This window comes from Macaca thibetana, chromosome 14 (genome assembly GCF_024542745.1).
Source record: "Macaca thibetana thibetana isolate TM-01 chromosome 14, ASM2454274v1, whole genome shotgun sequence".
Classification (NCBI taxonomy): domain Eukaryota; kingdom Metazoa; phylum Chordata; class Mammalia; order Primates; family Cercopithecidae; genus Macaca; species Macaca thibetana.
The window spans coordinates 77,910,421-77,930,833 of NC_065591.1; the positions used below are offsets into that span (position 1 = coordinate 77,910,421).

Here is a 20,413-nt window from a genome sequence, read left to right on the forward strand (position 1 = left end):
GCCTGGGTGACAGAGCAAGACTCCGTCTCAAAAAAAAAAAAAAAAAAAAAGAAAGTTGACATCTCAAAATGTAATCTTACATATTTACATAAATTATATTTCTCAAAGAAAAGCTCTCTCCTATCTATATCTCATTCCATATAAGTTTTCTGTGAGCTAAGAGGCTCCCCTTCAGATTGCGTGACCTCTAGTCAAGGTTCTTCAGAGCCATCTAAATGTTGGATTTATTCTCTGTGTCTTCTTACTAGTAGTGTTTTAGTTTAAGTATCTGGAAAATAGAGCCAATAGGACTATCTGATGAATAAGTTTGTATAAATATTGTGTTAATAATGCATGTCAATTGCCCAAGACATAAAAAGGTCTCCTTAAATGTTAGCTATTCTCCCCATTTTGTATGTTATGTCCTAACTAAACCAACTGATACGGTTTGGTTCTGTGTCCCCACCCAAATCTCACCTTGAACTGTAATAACCCCCACGTGGTACGGGACCAGGTGGAGATAATTGAAACAGCATGGCAGTTTCTCCCATGCTGTTCTCAAGATAGTGAGTGAGTTCCCATGAGGTCTGATGGTTTTACAAGGGGCACTTCTCTCTCCGGCCATCATGTGAAAAAGGACATGTTTGCTTCCCTTTCTGCCATAATTTTAAGTTTCCTGAGGCCTCCCTGGCCATGCAGAACTGTGAGTCAATTAAACCTCTTTTCTTTATAAATTACCCAGTCTTGGGTGTTTCTTCATAGCAGCATGAGAATGGACTAATACACCAATTTTTATCAGATTTTGTGAATCCCTGAAGACTGAAAGGTTTCCTTTCTTTTATAAAATTTCTACTTTCAGATCAAAGTTAGGTTTACATTATTTCAGTTGAGAAGACTTCTTCAATGATTCCTGTGCAATCTAGAGACTCGGAAATCCCCCAAACCTCAGTAATTGCCACCATTCATTCAGTCTATGATAAAGTTAATACAAAAAGCTTGAGGCAGCAAAATCTCATCCTCAGCTTCCAGATCAGCAAAACTCCTTGCCTTTCCTGTTTTCACACTGGCAGCAGAAACTACAGATAAAGTGTAATTTTGAAAAATTGGCTCTAACTATGGTCCAACTTGACCTACAGTAGCCAAAAAGCTGTATCTAAAGGTCATATAATTAAAAGTCATACTCCCTTCACAATCTAGCCTCAATTGTTCCAACTATACTTCTCATTGCACCCAACCTGTCCCTCTCACAGTCCAAAAGCACCCCATTTACAAATTTCTTTGTTCCTCAAACGCAATTTCAGCTTCCTGTCTACAAATGTTTGCTCATGCTCTTTCCTCCACCTGAAATGCCTAGTGTTCCTAATAACTTATCATTTAAGGTCCAGTTCTCTTCCCTTATCAAAAGCAGTATCTCACTCCTCTGATTTTTAACGTCATTTGATCTGTACTTATCTCACACTGTCTGGCAATACAGCTATCTACATATGTCATCTTCCCTACCAGACTGAGGACAGATTAGTGTTTCTGCACTTTGATTTCACAATAATCTCAACACGACCTGAATAGTGACACTGTTAATTAAATTTGGCCTAAAGCTGCTTCCATTAGCAGTGAACTGCACCTCAGTATGGTAAAACTGCAACCTAACTTGAGTATATTCTTGTTCTGAGCAGCTAAGTTTTCTGCCAATCACAAGCTGCAAGCTGCTCAGACGTGTCCAAATAAGGCAAACGTGGACCCAAATGCAGACCTGTAATGAATCAGGCTATGTCAAGATGTCACTTCTTTTTCTGTCTATAAATCCTGACTATCCACATTGCTGGGTGGAACTTTCCAAACCTTTACTCCTTCAGGGTGCTGCTCAATTCATAATTGTTTCTTTGCTCAAATTAACTGCCAAATTTAATTTGTCTAAAGTTTTATTTTAACAAGACTCAATATGTAATGCTAAAGAGCATATTAATTTCTATAAGACTAACAAAGTCTTTTTTTTGAGACAGGGTCTCGCTGTCACCAAGGCTGGAGTGCAGTGGCATGACCTCAGCTCACTGCAACCTCTGCCTCCTGGACTCAAGTGATCCTCCCACTTCAGCCTTACAAGTAGCTGGGACTATAGGCGTGTGCCACCATGCCCAAATAATTTTTATATTTTCAGTAGAGATGGGATTTCACTATGTCACCCAAGCTGGTCTCAAACTCCTGGACTCAAGCAATCTGCCTACCTTGGCCTCCCAAAGTGCTGGAATTACAGGCATGAGCCACGGTACCCAGCCAAAACTAACAAAGCCTTGTTTGGTAGAGATCCAGCTTTAAAAATGCACAAGTGACAATATATCATTTTCAGATACATATAAGTCACTAATTAAATCAAACAGGCCACCAAGATTCTTACTGACTTTAAACTGATTTAACAAATCTTATGTATTCATACTATCACCCAATAAGATAGTTTGTGTTTAAGTTCACTCATAAATTTAGAACTCAATAAAAGCTCAATTCCCAGACAAGTCCACAAAAACCATGAGTTCACAGTATGCCTGATTTTAGTTATTTGCAGACCCAAACATTATGTATAATAACATTCAGAGGTCCAATTTTGGATGGTAAGGTATACTGAGCCCCCTGCACATGTGCCAGCAGAATCATGCATTCCTTCTTTCCTATTCTTCTCAACAACCCCACTACAAACTATGTGTGAAAAGGAAAAAATACATTGCTAGTTTCACAGCACTGGTATCTAAAGCTAGGGAAGCAGCTAATAAATGGGAGAAAGGAGGGCTCTAAAATGAAGATGGAGGATGGCACTGAGGAGCCCAGAGTCTATCAAGACAACTCCTGCTCCTGTAAGGGTTCCCTCTCCAGTCTCATTTCCCCTTACTCCCATTAACACTTTGCATTCTACCACACAAAACTATCCAGTTTCCCACAAACACACCATAAAGTGCTTTTTTGTCCCATGTCACTGCTTATCATCTGCAAATCACCATTTATCCTTAAAGTTCCTGTTACCTCCTCTGTGAAGTCTTTACTAACCTGCTTCAAAGTTACTCTTTCCTATTTGATCTTTATGTAAAAAGTTATTATGCATTTACCTCAATGTACTACAATCAATTATTAGTTTGCACATTTTGCACTATTAGATCTCAGGCTCTTTTTAAGGTAAGAATCAAGTGTTTCTCTTTTTTTTTTTTTTTTTTTTTTTTTTTGAGACGGAGTTCCATACTTGTTGCTCGGGCTGCGGGGGTTTCTCCATGTTGGTCAGGCTGGTCTCGAACTCCTGACCTCAGGTTATCCACCCACCTTGGCCTCCCAAAGTGCTGGGATTATAGGCGTGAGCCACTGTGCCCGGCCCACTCATCTTTATAATATTTTCTGGACTGTCACCATTTTTCCTTAGCACTCCAAAAAAAATATGATTTTATTTTTATGTTGGCAAAAATCTACCTTTAAACAATTGCTTGCTGGCTGGATGTGGTGGCTCATGCCTGTAATCTCAGGACTGTGGGAGGCTGAGATGGGTGGATCACCTGAGGTCAGTCAGGAGTTTGAGACCAGCCTGGCCAACATGGTGAGACCCCGTCTCTACTAAAATACGAAATTAGCCATGTGTGGTGGCACACGTCTGTAATCCCAGCTACTTGGGAGGCTAAGGCAGGAGAATTGCTTGAACCCAGGAGGCAGAGGTTGCAGTGAGCCTAAATCGTGCCATTACACTCCAGCCTGTGCAACAAGAGCAAATCTCCATCTCAAAAAATAAAAAGATACTATGGAAACATACAATGACACTATTCTTTGTGGACAAAACAACTTATTCACAGTCATGCAACTATTTGTTACCTTCTTCATATATCTAAGACTATTCTGAAAATGTAAAATATATACACTGGATCAGATTAAGTGGTTCATCCAGCTGAAAGAATGTCTGACCCAAATAATTCCAGTTATCCATCACCAAACTATGCCCAGTAATCCTGGAGATTGCCATCAAGTAACATTTTTCTCCTGCACAATTCCATTTCAACATTACACAGAGGAAGCAGAGTTGTATTCCATGTCAACTTCAAAAGATTAAAAACTCAAATCTTTGGTTTTCCTTAATATAAACATGTTTCTTCATACCATATACAAAAAGTCAACTCAAAATTGATTAATCTTAAATCTAAGAGCTAAAATTTCTTCCTAAAACTCTTAGAAGGAAACAGGTGTAAATGTGCACAACCTTGAATCAGTCAACGATTTCTTAGATAAATCAAAAGCACAATCAAAAAAATCAGAGGCTGGGTGACAGTGTGATGGCTCACATCTGTAATCCCAGCATTTTGGGAGGCTGAGGTGGGTGGATCGCTTGAGGTCAGGAGTTCAAGACCAGCCTGCCCAACATGGTAAAACCCCGTCTCTACTAAAAATACAAAAACTTGGCCAGCACAGTAGCATACGCCTGTAGTCCCATCTACTCGGGAGGCTAAGGCAGGAAGATACTTGAACTCCGGAGGCGAAATTGCAGTGAGCCAAGATTGTATCACGGCACTCTAGCCTGGGTGACAGAATAAGACTCTGTCTGGGGGGGAAAAAAAAAAAAAATCCTGAAAAATTAGACTTGAAAATTTAAAACTTTTGTGTATTAAAAGATATTTTATCAAGAAAGTGACAAGCCAAGCCACAGAACGGGGAAAAAATTACAAATCATATAAAGATCTAGTATGTGAAGTATGTTAAGTACTCTTCCGGTATCCAGAATACATAAAGACCAAATTTTAAAACAGGCAAAATATCTTGAATAGATATTTTCCCAAAAATATACAAATAGTCAATAACCACATAAAGAAACGCTAAACAGCATTAACCATTAGGGAAATGGAAACCAAAGTCACAATGACATAACACTTCACACCCACTAGGATGACTATTTTTTAAAAATCAAAAAACAAAAATCCTGAAAATCACAAGTTTGGCAAGAAAATAGGGGAGAAATAGGAACCTTCATACATTGCTAATGGGAATGTAAAACGGTGTCACTGCTGTGGAAAAGTTTGGTAGTTCCTCAAAAAGTTAAACAGAATCACCATATAAACCAGCAATTTTACTCCTAGATATATACCTAAGGGAACTGAAAATACGTTCACATGAAAACTTGTATATGAATGTTCATAGCAGTATCATTCTTCATAGCCCAAATGGCTAAACAACCCAAGTGTCCACCAACTAATGAAAATATAAATGAAATGTGGATATCTATACAAGGGAGTATTATTCACCTATAAAAATGAATAAAGTACTGATACGTGCTACAAGGATAAACCTTTAAAACATTATAACTGAAAGAAGCCAGGAAGAAAAGGCAACATATTGTATGATTCCATTAATATGAAATGTGCAGAACAGAAAAATTTGTAGACACAAAGTGGATTAATGGTTGCACGGGGGCAGAGGACAGCTTAGGAGTGACTGTTAACAGATACAGGATCTCTTTCTTGGGTGATGGAAAATGTTCATTACATAATGGGGATGGTTGCACACAACACTGTGAACATACTAAATAACACTGAATTCTCTACTTTAAAACTGAATTTTATGTTATGTAGATTATGTCTCAATTTTAAAATTGCAAAAAAAAATGTGTACTCTAAAAGGGAAAAAAATAAAAATAAAAAATTGCTAAAAAGAAAATTATGTGTGTGAGGCCAGGAGTGGTGGCTCACGCCTGTAATCCCAGCACTTTAGGAGGCTGAGGTGGGCGGATCATGAGGTCAGGAGTTCAAGACCAGCCTGACCAACATGGTGAAACTCTGTCTCTACTAAAAATACAAAAATTAGCTGGGCCTGGTGGCTCGCACCTGTAATCCCAGCTACTTGGGAGGCTGAGACAGGAGAATCACTTGAACCCAGGAGGCGGAGGCTGCAGGAGCCGAGATCGCGCCATTGCACTCCAGCCTGGGCAACAAAGTAAGAATCTGTCTCAAAAATAAATAAATAAATAAATAAAAATAAAAAATTATGTGTGTGTGGGGTGTGTGTGTGTGTGTGTATATGTACACACAGCTAACCCTCCACATCAATGGGTTCCATTATCATGGATTCAATCACGAATTGAAAATATACCAAAAAAAGCATCTCTATTGAACATGCGCAGACTTTTTTCCTTGTCATTATTTCCTAAACAATACAGTATAACAACTATTCACGTAGCACTTATATTGTATTAGGTATTATAAGCAACCTAGAGATGATTTAAAGTATTCAGATAATGTGCATAGGTTATATGCAAACAATGCCATTTTACATCAGGGATTTGAGCACCCTTAGATTTTCTTATCTGTGGGAGGTCCTGGAATCAATCCCCTACAGATACTGAAGGACAACTGCATATATTTATCACCTCTCCTCAAAATCTCCTCTTTATTTTAGCTTTGCATTAGTTAAATGCTAATGTTTCAAATTATTCAATACAGTGCATGAGTCGGATTTCTGCAACAATTGTTTGAAGTATATCAAAAAGACTTGCCAATCCTATGCAGTGTGAATACCACCCGCTATTTACTTTTTGCAGCATACTTAGATTACATTAAAATTTTTGCATATAAGATGTATTTAAAATATGGCACGCATTCCTATTTCTTAAACATCCACAAGATAACTATTACCAGCACATAAAATTTTAAGTGCACACACACACAACCCCAAAGATGACCCTTGATCTCAGAGCTTATAGTCACGTGGGACCTATAATCAGAAGAAACATGTACATTAAAATATGACAATTGGGTATATTTTGTGAAGTCACTTGCAGAGTATATCTGCAATCTTTAGTAAGGAAATAAGCTTTGGAAAGCATGCCCAACTTCCTCAACCACTACTTGGAAAAACTGCCCCTTGATTAAGACTTGGGTCCCTAGGATGCTTTCAAGTAATAACTTTATGGCTATAAATACCAGCACCATTCCCCTAACCACTGCTAAAAATTTCATGTATTCAGATGAAACTTTCAGCAATTCCCACTGGCCCCTGGAATCAACTTACTGATTAAGTAATCTAGATTAAGTGATCCTATTTTTACCACCATTGCTACCACCTCCCTAACCTTTGCCTCATATCTCATACAGCTTCCTTCTAAAACAGACACTTCTTTTCTTTTATATTTTGATATCATCTGTTGAGTGTGCTTTATCCCTTCTTGTATCAAAAATGAGTCTACTGTACAGTTATACTTTAGGAGGCACCTTTTGCACAAAAAGATGTGATATGCACCTTCTGGAGTTGTGCAAGGAAGCAGCTCTGATAAACTCTTCAGATCTATTTCTGGTCCTCTGTTAAATTCTTAAAAATTACATTCCTAATTTCAAGAATATGTCCTCAAAAATGTGCATTTTAATATAGCGTTCAAATGGAGCAGCTACAAAAATTTTGAAGTAACAATGTTTTTGGAAGACACTACCTTGCATCTAAAGAAAACTAAACTTCTTAATGCCTCATGAGTTCCATGAAACACAGTAATTTCTTATGTTTTTAATCAATGTTACTGACTTTATATACAAATTTGTAACCAGGTAATTTCCATAGTCACCGTAAAAAATATCCTTAAATGTCTACTGGTATAGATTTTTATGTCCATAAATTGTTCATGGAATAGTCTGAGCTATTAAGGGAGGTTAAGTATAATCATTTGATATTTACTGAGCACCCATGGGGTTGCTGACTAGGTACTTGAAGAAGAGATAAACAACAATACAGAAAACAGTTCCTGTTCTACAGAGGAAATGTGCATAAACCCAAAATATATAAAAGCAAGATAGCAACTACAGTTTAACAATATTTGAAACTTTATAAATGTGAGAATAATATTGGACTGACAGGACCAGGGGAGTTATTCAGTGATGTTTTTATGAAAGTGGTTACTTTAAATGTGAATATTAATGGGAGCAAGGTAAAGTAAGTTTAAAAGAGGCCAAGCATAGTGGTTCACACTTATAATCGCAGTACTTGGGGAGGCCAAGGTCAGAAGTTCGAGACCCGCCTAGGCAAGAGACCCCTTTCTCTTTAGCAGGGCATGGTGGCACACAACTGTAGTCCTATCTACTCAGGAGGCTGAGGCAAGAGAATCCCTTCGGCCCAAGAGTTCAGAGTTACAGTAAGCCATAATCATGACCCTACACTCCAGTTTGGGTGACAGAGCAAGACCCTGTCTTTAGTCCAAGGAATCATAAGTCCAAAGGCTAATGGTTTGGTAGTCAAGAACTTTTGGCACAATTGATACCTAACCTGCCTGGCTTTCACAAAAAAAGATAGTTTTGACATTAACAAAAAAAAAAAAAAGAGAGAGAGAGGGGACAAATAATCAAGAGTTCCAATTAATAACTAATTTTTAAGGTCTTTGGGAAAAAAATTTTAAATATTAGTGTTAGACTTTTTTGCCCCAGCAGTTCCCAAGTCATACTGAACACTCCTTCCAATCTACTTATGGACATAAAGTGGACATAGGGATTATGATATCACATCTCTTGCTTGAAATCTTCCAAAAGTTGGGGCACTGTTACCTACAAAATCAAATCCAAAATCACTCCTGAGAATTCAAAGGATCCCTTAAATCTAGTTCCTCTTTGAGTACTCTTTTGTCTCCTGTAACACACACTCAACCCTAAAAGTGCAATTTTTGTAGTCTCAGAACCTTTACACTTTAAAATTGAGGACCCAAGAGCTTTTATACAGGGGTTCTCTATCAATATTTACTGTTAGAAACTGAAACTGAGAAATGTATTAACACTAACTCATGTGAAAAATAACAGTATTTTCAAAAAAGCACCCCACAATTTAGAAGAATGGCATTGTTTCACATTTTTGCAAAACTCTATTTTGTGGCTTAATAGGAAATAGTTGAATTCTCATTATCTGCTACTACATTCAAACTGTTGCAATATCACACATCACATAGCCTCTGGAAAACTCCACTGTACAGTGGCGAAAGAATAAAAATAGAAAAGGCAAATAATGTCTTAGTACATGAAAATAGTTTTTAACTCACAAACTTGCTGAAACGGTCTTGAGAACCCCCAGAAGTCCCCAGATCACACTTTAAGAACCACTGCCAACAAAGGAGAAACGCAATACAATGCAGCAAAGATAGTCTTTTCAACAAATAGTACTGCACAACTCCACATCCACAGGTTAAAAAAAAAAAAAAAATGAATCTGGAGACAGACATTACACTCACAAAAATTAACTCAAAATGGATCACAGACCTAAATGTAAAATGCAGAATTATAAAGCTCCCAGATGGTGACACAGAAGACAATCTAGATGACCTTGCATTTGTTGATGACTTTTTAAACACAATGATGAAGGCATGACCCATTAAAGAAAGAACTGCTAAACTGGACTTCATTAAGATTAAAATTTTCTGCTCTGTGAAAGGCACTGTCAAGAGAATGAAAAAGACAAGGCACAGACTGGGAGAAAATATTTGCAAAAGATACATTTGATAGCCAGGCTTGGTGGCTCATGCCTGTAATCCCAACACTTTGGGAGGCTGAAGAAGGCAGATCACCTGAGGTCAGGAGTTCAAGACCAGCCTGGCTAATATGGTGAAACCCCATCTCTACTAAAAATACAAAAATTAGCCGGGCATGATGGTGGGCATCTGTAATCCCAGCTACTCGGGAAGCTGAGGCAGAAGAATCGCTTGAACCCCTGGGAGACAGAGCTTACAATGAGACGAGATGGCGCCACTACACTCTAGCCTAGGAGACAGAGCAAGACTCTATCTCAAAAAAAAAAAAAAAAAGATGGCCGGGCGCGGTGGCTCAAGCCTGTAATCCCAGCACTTTGGGAGGCCGAGACGGGCGAATCACGAGGTCAGAAGATCGAGACCATCCTGGCTGACACGGTGAAACCCCGTCTCTACTAAAAAATACAAAAAACTAGCCGGGCGAGGTGGCGGCGCCTGCAGTCCCAGCTACTTGGGAGGCTGAGGCAGGAGAATGGCAAGAACCCGGGAGGCGGAGCTTGCAGTGAGCTGAGATCCGGCCACTGCACTTCAGCCTGAGTGGCAGAGCGAGACTCCGTCTCAAAAAAAAAAAAAAAAAAAAAGATACATTTGATAAAGGATTGTTATTCAAAATATACAACTCTCAAAACTCAAAAATAAGAAAAACAAAGAACCTGACTTTAAGAGCAGGACAAAGACCTTAGCGGACACCTCACTAAAGAAGATATAAAGATGGCAACTAAGCATATGAAAAGATGTCACATAATCAGGAAAATGCAAATTAAAACAATACCACTACACACCTATTAGAATGGCCAAAACCTGTAACAGTGACAATATCAAATGCTGGTAAGAATGTGAACAGAAACTCCCATTCATTACTGGTGCGAATATAAAATGGTATCATCACTTTGAAAGACAGTTTGGAGGTTTCTTGCAAAACTAAAGGTACTCTTATCATATGATCCAGCAACTGTGGTCCTTGGTATTTATCCAAACGAACTGAAAACTTATGTCCACACAAAAGACACACACACAGATGTCTGATGTTTATAGCAGCTTTATTCACAATTGCCAAAACTAGGAAGCAACTAAGATGTCCTTCACTAAGTAAATGGACAAGAAAACCCTGGTATATCCAGATAATAAATAGAGTAGTCAAGTGCCAAAAAAAAAAAAAAAAGCTGTCAAACCATGAAAAGCCATTGAGGAAATCGTAGTATTAGTACGTGAAAAAAGAAAACCTGAAAAGGCTATAGACTGTATGATTCCAACTACGACATTCTTGAAAAGGCAAAACTATAGAGATAGTTAATAAAAAATAGCAGTTGCCAGCGGTTGGGGAATAGGAGGGATGGCTAGGGGGAGCATAGAGTATTTCAGGGCAGATAAACATTGTACCACTACAATAGTGGATATGTCCCATACAATTGTCCAAACTCACAAAACATACAAACACCAAGAGTAAACCTTGGCCTGGCATAGTGGCTCACGCCTGTAATCCCAACACTTTGGGAGGCCGAGGTGGGTGGATCACCTGAGGTCAGGAATTCGAGACCCGCCTGGCCAACATGGTGAAACTCCATCTCTATCAAAAATATAAAAATTTAGCTGAGCATAGTGGCGGGCACCTGTAATCCCAGGTACTTGGGAGGCTGAGCCAGGAGAATCCCTTGAATCTGGGAGGCGAAGGTTGCAGTGAGCCGAGATCATACCACTGCACTCCAGCCTGGGAACAAGAGCTAAACTCCGTCTCAAAAAAAAAAAAAAAAAAAAAAAAAAATCTGAACCCTAATGTAAACTATGGACTTTGGGTAAAGATGTGTGAATGTATGTCCATCAATCTTAACAAATGTACCACTTTCGTGGGGGATATAATATATCTTGATAATAATATAACTTGAGAAATCCTTAATTTTCTGATAATCTGATAAATCACAACTCTGAACATAATTTTTAATACAAAGGCTTAGGTTTGCCAAGATTCTCTTTTAAAGAACTATCTAACTGTCCAAAATGATTCTCCATAAAAAGAACCATATACACAGTGAACATACAAAATTCTAAAAGGTCAAGTTCAAAATTTTGATTCTCTAGAGAAACGTATAAAGCAGTTTAACTAGGAACATACTAAGACAGAACACAGGGCCGGGCGCGGTGGCTCAAGCCTGTAATCCCAGCACTTTGGGAGGCCGAGACGGGTGGATCACAAGGTCAGGAGATCGAGACCATCCTGGCTAACACAGTGAAACCCAGTCTCTACTAAAAAATACAAAAAACTAGCCGGGCGAGCTGGCGGGCGCCTGTGGTCCCAGCTACTCGGGAGGCTGAGGCAGGAGAATGGCGTGAACCCGGGAGGCGGAGCTTGCAGTGAGCTGAGATCAGGCCACTGCACTCCAGCCTGGGCGACAGAGCGAGACTCCGTCTCCCAAAAAAAAAAAAAAAAAAAAAAAAAGACAGAACACAAAGTAACGGAAATGCCACTTTAGCTACCAAAAGAACAGGAAGAGCAAATACTAAGCCTTTACTTTGAAAGTCTAAGACTACTACTTCCTGGTAGGGCTCTAACCTCTTGCCAAGAAGCCTCTAAGTTTATTTTTCTTACTTCTTTATTTTAAGTGAGAAATCATGAAATTAAGCATTTTAGAGCTGAAGAAAACAAAGGAGAAACAACTATGTCTACGGTGAACTTTCACATTAACTATTCTAAACGATCATCATGGCCAAATAAATTTACTTAAATGAAAGCGATTCTGATTATTAAAATAGATTATTTTTAAACAATCAGTGTATTTTAAAACATCAAAGTAAATGTTTCATATAAATGTCTCACAAAGCATATGAAAGAAAAACACCAATCACTTCTTATGAAGTGTTTCACTTCTCACCTGCCACAGTAACTTTAAATTCAAAGACACCTTTAAAAATTATCCAGATATATAAAATATTTAGTAAACATAAAAGGTATAGATGCCCAAAGTTTAATATTATTTCTTAACATAGCAAATAAATCCATCAGTGAACAATAATTACAAAAGTATTTCAGAATTCATTTGCTAATTACAAATAAGTGGTTACAAAAAAAACAGGTGACTATTAAGTTCTCTCTAGAGTTTCTCTTTTAAAATACATACTATTCAGAAACTTAACTAGATATATCTGGGAGGAAAAAGGATCCATTTGTGAATTTTACTATATACCTCAGGCATTCTGTTCTGCCATGGCGACAGAAAAAATAAAAATAAATAAAATGCCTCAGGCATTTGACATGTATAATCAAATCTTACTCACTACTACCACTTTGATAACTCTATTACTATTTTCTGTATTGCAAAACTACTACAAGACTAGTAAGGATAATGAAAATATAAATCATATGACTAATTCTTATAGGAAAGAATAGGAAGCCCAGACATTAATTACAAAATAACTGTCTTTTTAAAACCAGATCTTTTTGAAAAAAAAAGTCCCAGTTACCTTACTTTTAAATAAGAGATATCCTGGGACAGATCTTCTACTTTATTTCTTCCTTATATGCATCTTCTTAGAAACCACATCCTAGTTACCAGATCCTTCTTGACAATACACAAACTAAGCACCCATGATATTAACTGAAACATTAAAAACCATTTGTGCTTTAAAAGAGAATTAATTCAGGTACAGTTTGGTATGTTACATACATTTTTAATGTAGTTACACAAACCCCTAGACCAAATACAAATTCCACCTTCTACATAAGCAAAATATTCAAATCTTACTTTTTAAAAACTTATTTCCAATTTCTAGATTCAGTTCACAACATACAAATAACCATTCTGTATCTACCATAGAGGTATGCTGATAATGGATGCTTAGTAAGAAGTTGATCTTGATTTTTAGAAAAGATAAGGCAGTGGGTGAAATGAAATGTCCCTGTAAATTAACTGGGAAAAATATGAATTAAAAAACAGAGACATACAGGATATGGTGACTCACACCTATAATCCTGGCACTTTAGGAGGCTCAGCTGGTAGAGAGGATCCTTGAGCCCCGGAGTTTGAGACCTGTCTGAGCAACATAAGGAGATCCTGTCTATACAAAAATTAAAAATTAGCTGTGCGTGGTAGCAGGTGCCTATGGTCCCGGCTACTCAGGAAGATTGTCTGAACCCGGATGTCAAGGCTGCAGTGAGATGTGACTGCACCACTGCACTCCAGCCTGGGCAACAGGGTGTGACCCACCTCATTAAAAAAAAAAAAAAAAAAAAAAAAGGAGACATTACAGCCTTTAGTACAAATATTACATTTCAGTGAAATATGTCAAAATATAAACATCCAAGGATAGTAAATAAGAATAAAGAAAATTAAGAATTCGTATCATAAAATAGGATAAGGGACAGGCATGCTGGCTCACACCCGTAATCCCAGCACTCTGGGAGGCTGAGGCAGGAGGATTACTTGAGCCCAGGAGTTCAAGACCAGCCTGGGCCACATAGGGAGACCCTCATCTCTCCAAAAATAAAAAGTTTCTTTAACCAGGCGTAGTGGCACATGCCTGTAGTCCCAGCTACTTGGGAGACTGAGGTGGGAGGATCTCTTGAGCCTGAGAAGGATGAGGCTGCAGTGAGCTGTGATCCTGCCACTGCATACCAGTGACAGAGCAAGACTCTATATATTAAAAAAAAGGGTGGGTTAAGACTAAAGATTGTAAGATCAGATAAAAATGATTTATATATTAAGAAGTTATAAATTAAAAATTGTGGGCCAGGCACGGTGGCTCACATCTGTAATCCCAGCCCTTTGGGAGGCAGAGGCGGGAGGATCACATGGTCAAGAGACCCAGACCATCCTGGCCAACATGGTGAAACCCTGTCTCTACTAAAAATACAAAAATTAGCTGGGTGCGGTGGCGTGCACCTGTAGTCCCAGCTACTCAAGAGGCTGAGGCAGGAGAATTGCATGGACCTGGGAGGCGGAGGCTGCAGTGAGTCAAGATTGCACCACTGCACCCGAGCCTGGGGACAGAGCGAGACTCCAAGACTCCGTCTCAAAAAAAAAAAAAAAAAGAAAGAAAGAAAGAAAAAAATGTTTTTTTTCTATCCTGCAATAATTATGGTTCTTTTAAGCATTCTATACTGCTAAACAGAATTAGAGGCTACTTTCTATCTATATGAATTGCCCCCACCTGCAGCTGTGAGACAGGATTAAATGAGATGATGAGAAAGTGCCTGGAAAACTGAAGTCCTTCAAATATAAGGACTGCTATGCCTCTACCTTGATTATGGCTACTAAAAGCCTAAAATTAAATGGAAATCGTGTTTATTTTTACCGACATATTCCAAGTTCGACAACGCTTTCACACTAGGGATGCTAGTCAACGTTATTATCCACTAACACCTATGGTATAAGCAAAGCAAAAAGATCTTTCTTCAATAAATATATAATGTAGTATAAATTAAGCTATAATTCATGGATTATTAATAATCACTTCCTAATATGGAAAGATCTTGGCGAGAAACTGCACAGAAACCACCTCCACACTCTAAGAGCTCATAGGAAAACCAACAGGCCTAAGCATATTTTTTGTTAAATGCTGCCATTTTAAAATGAAATCATTTTCATTAGATTCATATAAATAAGCATCAGTTGCTAGAGGCATTAAAAGGTGCACATAAACTAAGCTTTCACTATAAAGAAAAACTTCTAAAAGACGAAAAAGTACTTGAAATGACAGGTTTCTGTATTAAAGCCTAAAGTTCATGATGTCAACACCATGAACTGTCCGTAGAAGACTCTTAAATTTTCTCAAAGCATGTTAGTGTGTGCAAGGAAGGTATTTGTTTAGTAAACCACTCACTGGTCAGACTTTACCTAAGATAAAGGTATTTCATTAGTGAGAACTGATTACAGGACATTTTAAACAACAATGTAGGGAAAATAGTATTCCAGTATTTTAAAACCTCATTGAAAAGAAATAGAAGTACACTATCTACACATATATTTTTAAATCAAATACTACCAGGTATACTCAAGTTCCAAAAAGGTGAGAGCTTGTAAAAACAGAAGTGGAAGAGAAAAAGAACGACAAATGCAAGATTATCCTCCAAACCTAATCCCAGTTAGCATCTGCAGTAGAGGTTAAAAAAAGAGAAATAGCTAATAACATTTATGAAACCACATGCAAATAGCACTCTTCCAACCCTACCTATTTTCTCCTCTTTTTGGCAATGCGTTAAAAGAACCACTGGTACATTTGAAACAAGACACAAACCTTTATAAAAAACTTTTAAAAGACTTATAGATTATTATTTTGAATGAGGAAAGAGGAAAATAGTTCACACAGTCACAAGTAGTTTCTTCATACTCCCATACCAAACAAAAACAAAAACAAAAACAAAACAAAACAAAAAAACAACTAACAGAAGAATTAACACAGTGTCAGGGCAAACTGTAAGATTTGGTAGGGCAAACCAAGTAGTCACTTGAAGAGCCTAAATAGTAGAAACGTCTACTACACATATCAGATAATCAAAAAATCACATATGGCTTTACGATGCATTTTAAAAAGTTTTCTGTTTATAAGTGTCACCATTTAAATATATTCTCCATTCTCTAAGACAAACAAGGACTGAGAGTTTAAAAGCAGCTTGAACGCATATCTGAAAGAACCAAGCACTAATGCTTTTTATTTAAAACTTTTTCCACAGTGGAGGAACAATCACAACGAATAATGGGCTTCTGTGTAGCAAAAACTTGTTCTAACAGTATTCATGAGCACAGTAACTTGGAAGAATTTACATTTCGTACATTTTTTTTTAAAGTGCAAACTTTACGGCCAAAGTCCAAATGAGAAATCAAAACAGGCTTCCAGACAGTGAATTATCTTTCAGGGCATGCTCACTCTTGCTTCAAACAGTAAAGCAAAGTAACTTTCATGTATGATGAAAGCCAGTCAGACTAATGTGTTCAGTCATTTAAAAAGGGAACTTATTTATCGTGACTATTTCCCTATTTTTCCCTGAAAAGTTTCAGGTCTAAGCTCCATTGGCTTGAGTGATCCAATGAGCTTTGTACCCTGAGGTAAAAGAGCGCAAAGAAAAAGGAGGATATTACAGGTGACTTCCAGGTTAGAAAAAAGTTGGGAGGAGTCAGCTCCTACGTTAGCGAATGGACGAATACTGTGTCGTGTAAGAGAAGCTGGTTCCTCAAAAGGTAAGTGGCATAATTAAAACGTATCCAAACTCAAGCACCATCAAACATCATTTTGCCAATGTTTTTTAAGGGATGTATGTTATTTGTAAGTAAATTTATCAATCCATTTGGAATTCCAACAGTCTACGCTTAACACTCAAGCTTCTGAATTCAAGCCGCCAGAGTTAACAGTTCCGGGAACTGATAAGAGTATCAGCAAAAAGCCTTTTTCCAGCTCCCCATTTGAAAAGGTGGGGAGCAGAGTTGACAGTCACAAACTCACCCCAGTCAAAAGTATGGACAACACAATGATTAAATTCCACCAGAGGCAAATAAAAATCCCAACTTTCCAGAAAGCTTTCCCTACACCAAATTGAATCCTTTTACTTTCAATCTCACAAAGAAGGTAATCCGAAATAAAAGTCGGGTAAGTGGGTATGGTATTTAAAATAAAATGAGTCAAAAAAAACTACACTGAAGCTACTAAAGAGGCGATGAAAGGTAACCCAAACGCGGGAGGGAAGGTAGACGAGAAAGCCAGGAACGGATGGGAGAAGCAGCTAGTGGAGCAAAGGAAGTGGGGGATCACTTCAAGGGAGGCAGCCCGGAGGGATAACAGGGATTTGGGTGCAAGGAACCAGGCGTTTGCGGAAACCCGAAGAAGGCTGATGAAGAAACAATGGGGCTGGGCAGACGCTCAGGCGAGGGCGACAAGGCGGCACCGGACGGGTGGGAAGGGAGAGCAGAAGGCTGCAGTGGAGACGGGTAGGGGGTGCGAAGCCAGGTGGGGAGGCAAGTTGGTTGGGTATGATGGGGTGTGGTAGCGCACCGGACAGGAGGCGAGGGTCCCCTAGGAATAGGGAGGGGACTGGCTTGTCAGATTTTGAGATGGGGAGCGGAGGCCGTGAAGGCAGGTGTGATGGAAGCAAAAGAACACAGCCCAACGGGCACAGGACCCGCCGTGCCAGAGAAGACGCAGGGAGGGAAGAGGCAGCAGACGGGGGAAAGAAAAGAGAGGGAGAGAAGGACGCGGGTCGCGCGGGCGCCTGGGAGGGGGGCCGCGGTCGGTTTCACTCACAGTCCAGGTGCTTTTTCTTGGGCCCCATGATCTCGTGGGTCGTGGCCTTGCATACTGTCTTGGATACGGCAGAGCCCGTGACACTGTGCTGGGCGGCAGTGATTCGGTCCGTCAGGCTCTGGCCGGACATCTCTGCAGTTCCTCCACCACCCCACCCGCTCAGCAGCCGGCGGGGACTGGGACCCCCAAGAGCCGGAGGGTCCCCACCCCCCACCGCACCCCCTACCCCCACCGGCTCCTTCCCCGCCTGCCGGCCTGGGGCGCGGTTCGCGGCCGCGCGCTGCCACCCAGTCCAGAGAGAACCGGCTTGTATCACCCGCGGAGTCGGACAAGATGTCGGGCACTCCCTTGCCCCCGCCTCAGTTCAGCCCACCCCTTCCCTGGTCAGCTGGAGCCGGGCAGGGTAAGAGGGACAGGCAGCTGCAGGAAAATGGCGGCGCCAGGCTCCTCCTCGGAGCTTTCCGGGCTGCCCCCGGGTCACGTGACTCGGACACCGCCCCTCCTCCCTTCTCCCGCCCCTTTCCCCTTCCCTTTCCTCTTCGACGCCCGCCCTCCCTCGCTCAACGAGGGAAGAGCGGGGCGGCGCCCGCGCGTTACGTGATGGAACTCGCCAGGCAGGCGCAACAGGAGGTCCGCCCGAGGGGAGTGCGCAGCCGGCGCGTCACGTGACTCTCCCTGCCAACAGGTCGCCTGAGGCTCGGCCCGCGGGGTCACAGACGGGGGGCGGGGCGGGAGAGGAATGGCGAGGGTGGCGTGCTGGGGGCGGGGCGGCAGCCTTCTCCACTTACCCCCAACTCAAGTGTGTCCTCGTGTCTGTGGTTGAAACCAACAGCCTGACAAAGGAGGTGCAGCTGCCGTCACAGCTTCCCCTGAAGTCGGGGGTATTAGGCCTCTGGCTCCCCGAGCTTTCCTAGCAGAGTCAAGAAATGTATTTCGAGACGCCTCCCAAAGCCGCCCTCCTGGCTTAAAGGAGAAGGTTCCAGGCGGCCTATTTTCTGAACCTGCCAGCAGGCCTCTCTCTACCGTGGAACTATTGAAGCTCTCCTTATTTACTTACCCCAGAAAGGTTTTTTTTCCCCCCTTTCCTTGAGAGGCTTGGAAATGTCACCTGGTTTTGTTTATCTCTACTCCGAAAACCCGACACGTTGCTGCCATTCTAAATTTAGATACTAGCTGGCCCGTATTCATTCTCTAGGGTGTGGAATAGGACAGGAAACACATAGCTTCACTGGAATTTGAAAAGGGAAGTAGTAGGATGATGTCAACAGCGATTAGCTTGACCCTACATGGCTGACTGCTGTGGTGATTAAAGGTCCAGACCATAGAAGGAAGTGAGAGGGGCGGTAAATGGAGAAGTCCTATTCAAATAGTCCAGACATCACTGCCTGCCATCTCTCTTGGTTTAGTCTTTCTTTCCTTGGCCTCTTTTCTCTTATTGGGTGAGCCAGATTTCCATGGAAAGACGTTGACACTGCCCTGTGGACATTTTAAAAGAAGTATTATATCCTGAAATACTATTGAATGAGACCCAGACCATACATAACAAAGCCTTTTATATGTTATTAGAGCCTCTACATTTAACCCAGGGTTAGGGATAAGTTGAAAAATCTCTTGAGTGTTAAGTTACCATGATAGTCACATGTAATCTTGCTAGTTTCAAATGAAATGCTAACATTCTCAGAAAGTCTGTGTACACCATCTGCCAGCCAAATCCAAAATACTGTGCTTCAATCTGGTGACTCTCAAAGGATGCAAAGCTGATAGATATTTAACATTTTATGTATCATATCAGGAATTTTGTGGTCTCCCATTTCATATTCCCCACACCCCCTCACCCCCCTTTTTTCCCCACTATGGCTGGTGAAATTCTGCAGCAACATGCTCTTGCCAAGAACACACAGTTCTTAATCCCAGCGGGCTTCATCTTTGTCAAGCCAGCCTCCAATTTCACAAAACTATAATGACTTCCTTCACTGTACTGCAATCCATCTGTGGTTTGGTGCCCAGTTTGCTGCCCCATCTCCATTGGGCAGTGGAATTACCAAATTTTCAAGACATGTTATCAGCCATCATTGCTACTGGTCTATGGGTTCCACTGTATAAGTTACTGGTTGGCTTGAGCCTCTGCATTGGTAAACCCCAAACTGAGGTCAACACTAACATGGTCTAGCTATCAACAGGTGAATATTTTATCCTTAGGGAAAATGTCAGTCATTCCTAAGTACATAACAGGAAAGTATTACACTGCTACTTTTACCAAAGAGGTTCTTTCAGACCACTTTTATGACAAAAATTGTTGATATGTTTACCCTATTAACAGGCTGCTGTTAGAAATATCATTTTATTTTTTCCAAGTATACATGGTAGAAGTTTCTAACTATGTAAATAATCAGTAATCATTGAAGAAGATTATGTGTAGTTGTGAACTGAAATCTATGGAGAAATTTAGAAGAAGATGGGGAATTGTTCTAAGGATAGACATTACTGACCTATTTTGTCTTACATGTTTAAGTGTCCTCTATGTCAGTTTCCTTGGTCTCTTCAGGAAATATCTCTACCTGAAGTTCCACAGATGCCAACTCACCATGGCCAAAACTGAACTTCTCTTGCCCTTGCCCAGCATCCTACATCTTTAATCCACACTGTTCCCTGTATCTGTTAATGGCCTCACCACATGCCCAGAAGCTCCCCTCAGAAAGCTGTGATTCA

General features: G+C 40.2%; 1 protein-coding gene across 15 annotated transcripts in view; it reads right to left on the bottom strand.

The window, feature by feature from the left end:
• Positions 1-18,166, bottom strand: part of PICALM (phosphatidylinositol binding clathrin assembly protein) — a 113,146-nt gene extending 94,980 nt beyond the window's left edge. For 10 of the 15 annotated variants that reach the window (XM_050755839.1, XM_050755840.1, XM_050755838.1 and 7 more), the window contains exon 1: positions 17,705-18,162. In XM_050755839.1, the coding sequence (XP_050611796.1) occupies positions 17,705-17,834 (130 nt within the window). In that variant the 5' untranslated portion in view covers positions 17,835-18,162. Of the gene's footprint in view, positions 1-17,704 lie in introns of all 15 variants that reach the window. The other 5 variants (XM_050755826.1, XM_050755827.1, XM_050755833.1 and 2 more) reach the window with 4 other exon arrangements.
• Positions 18,167-20,413: the final 2,247 nt, after the last annotated feature.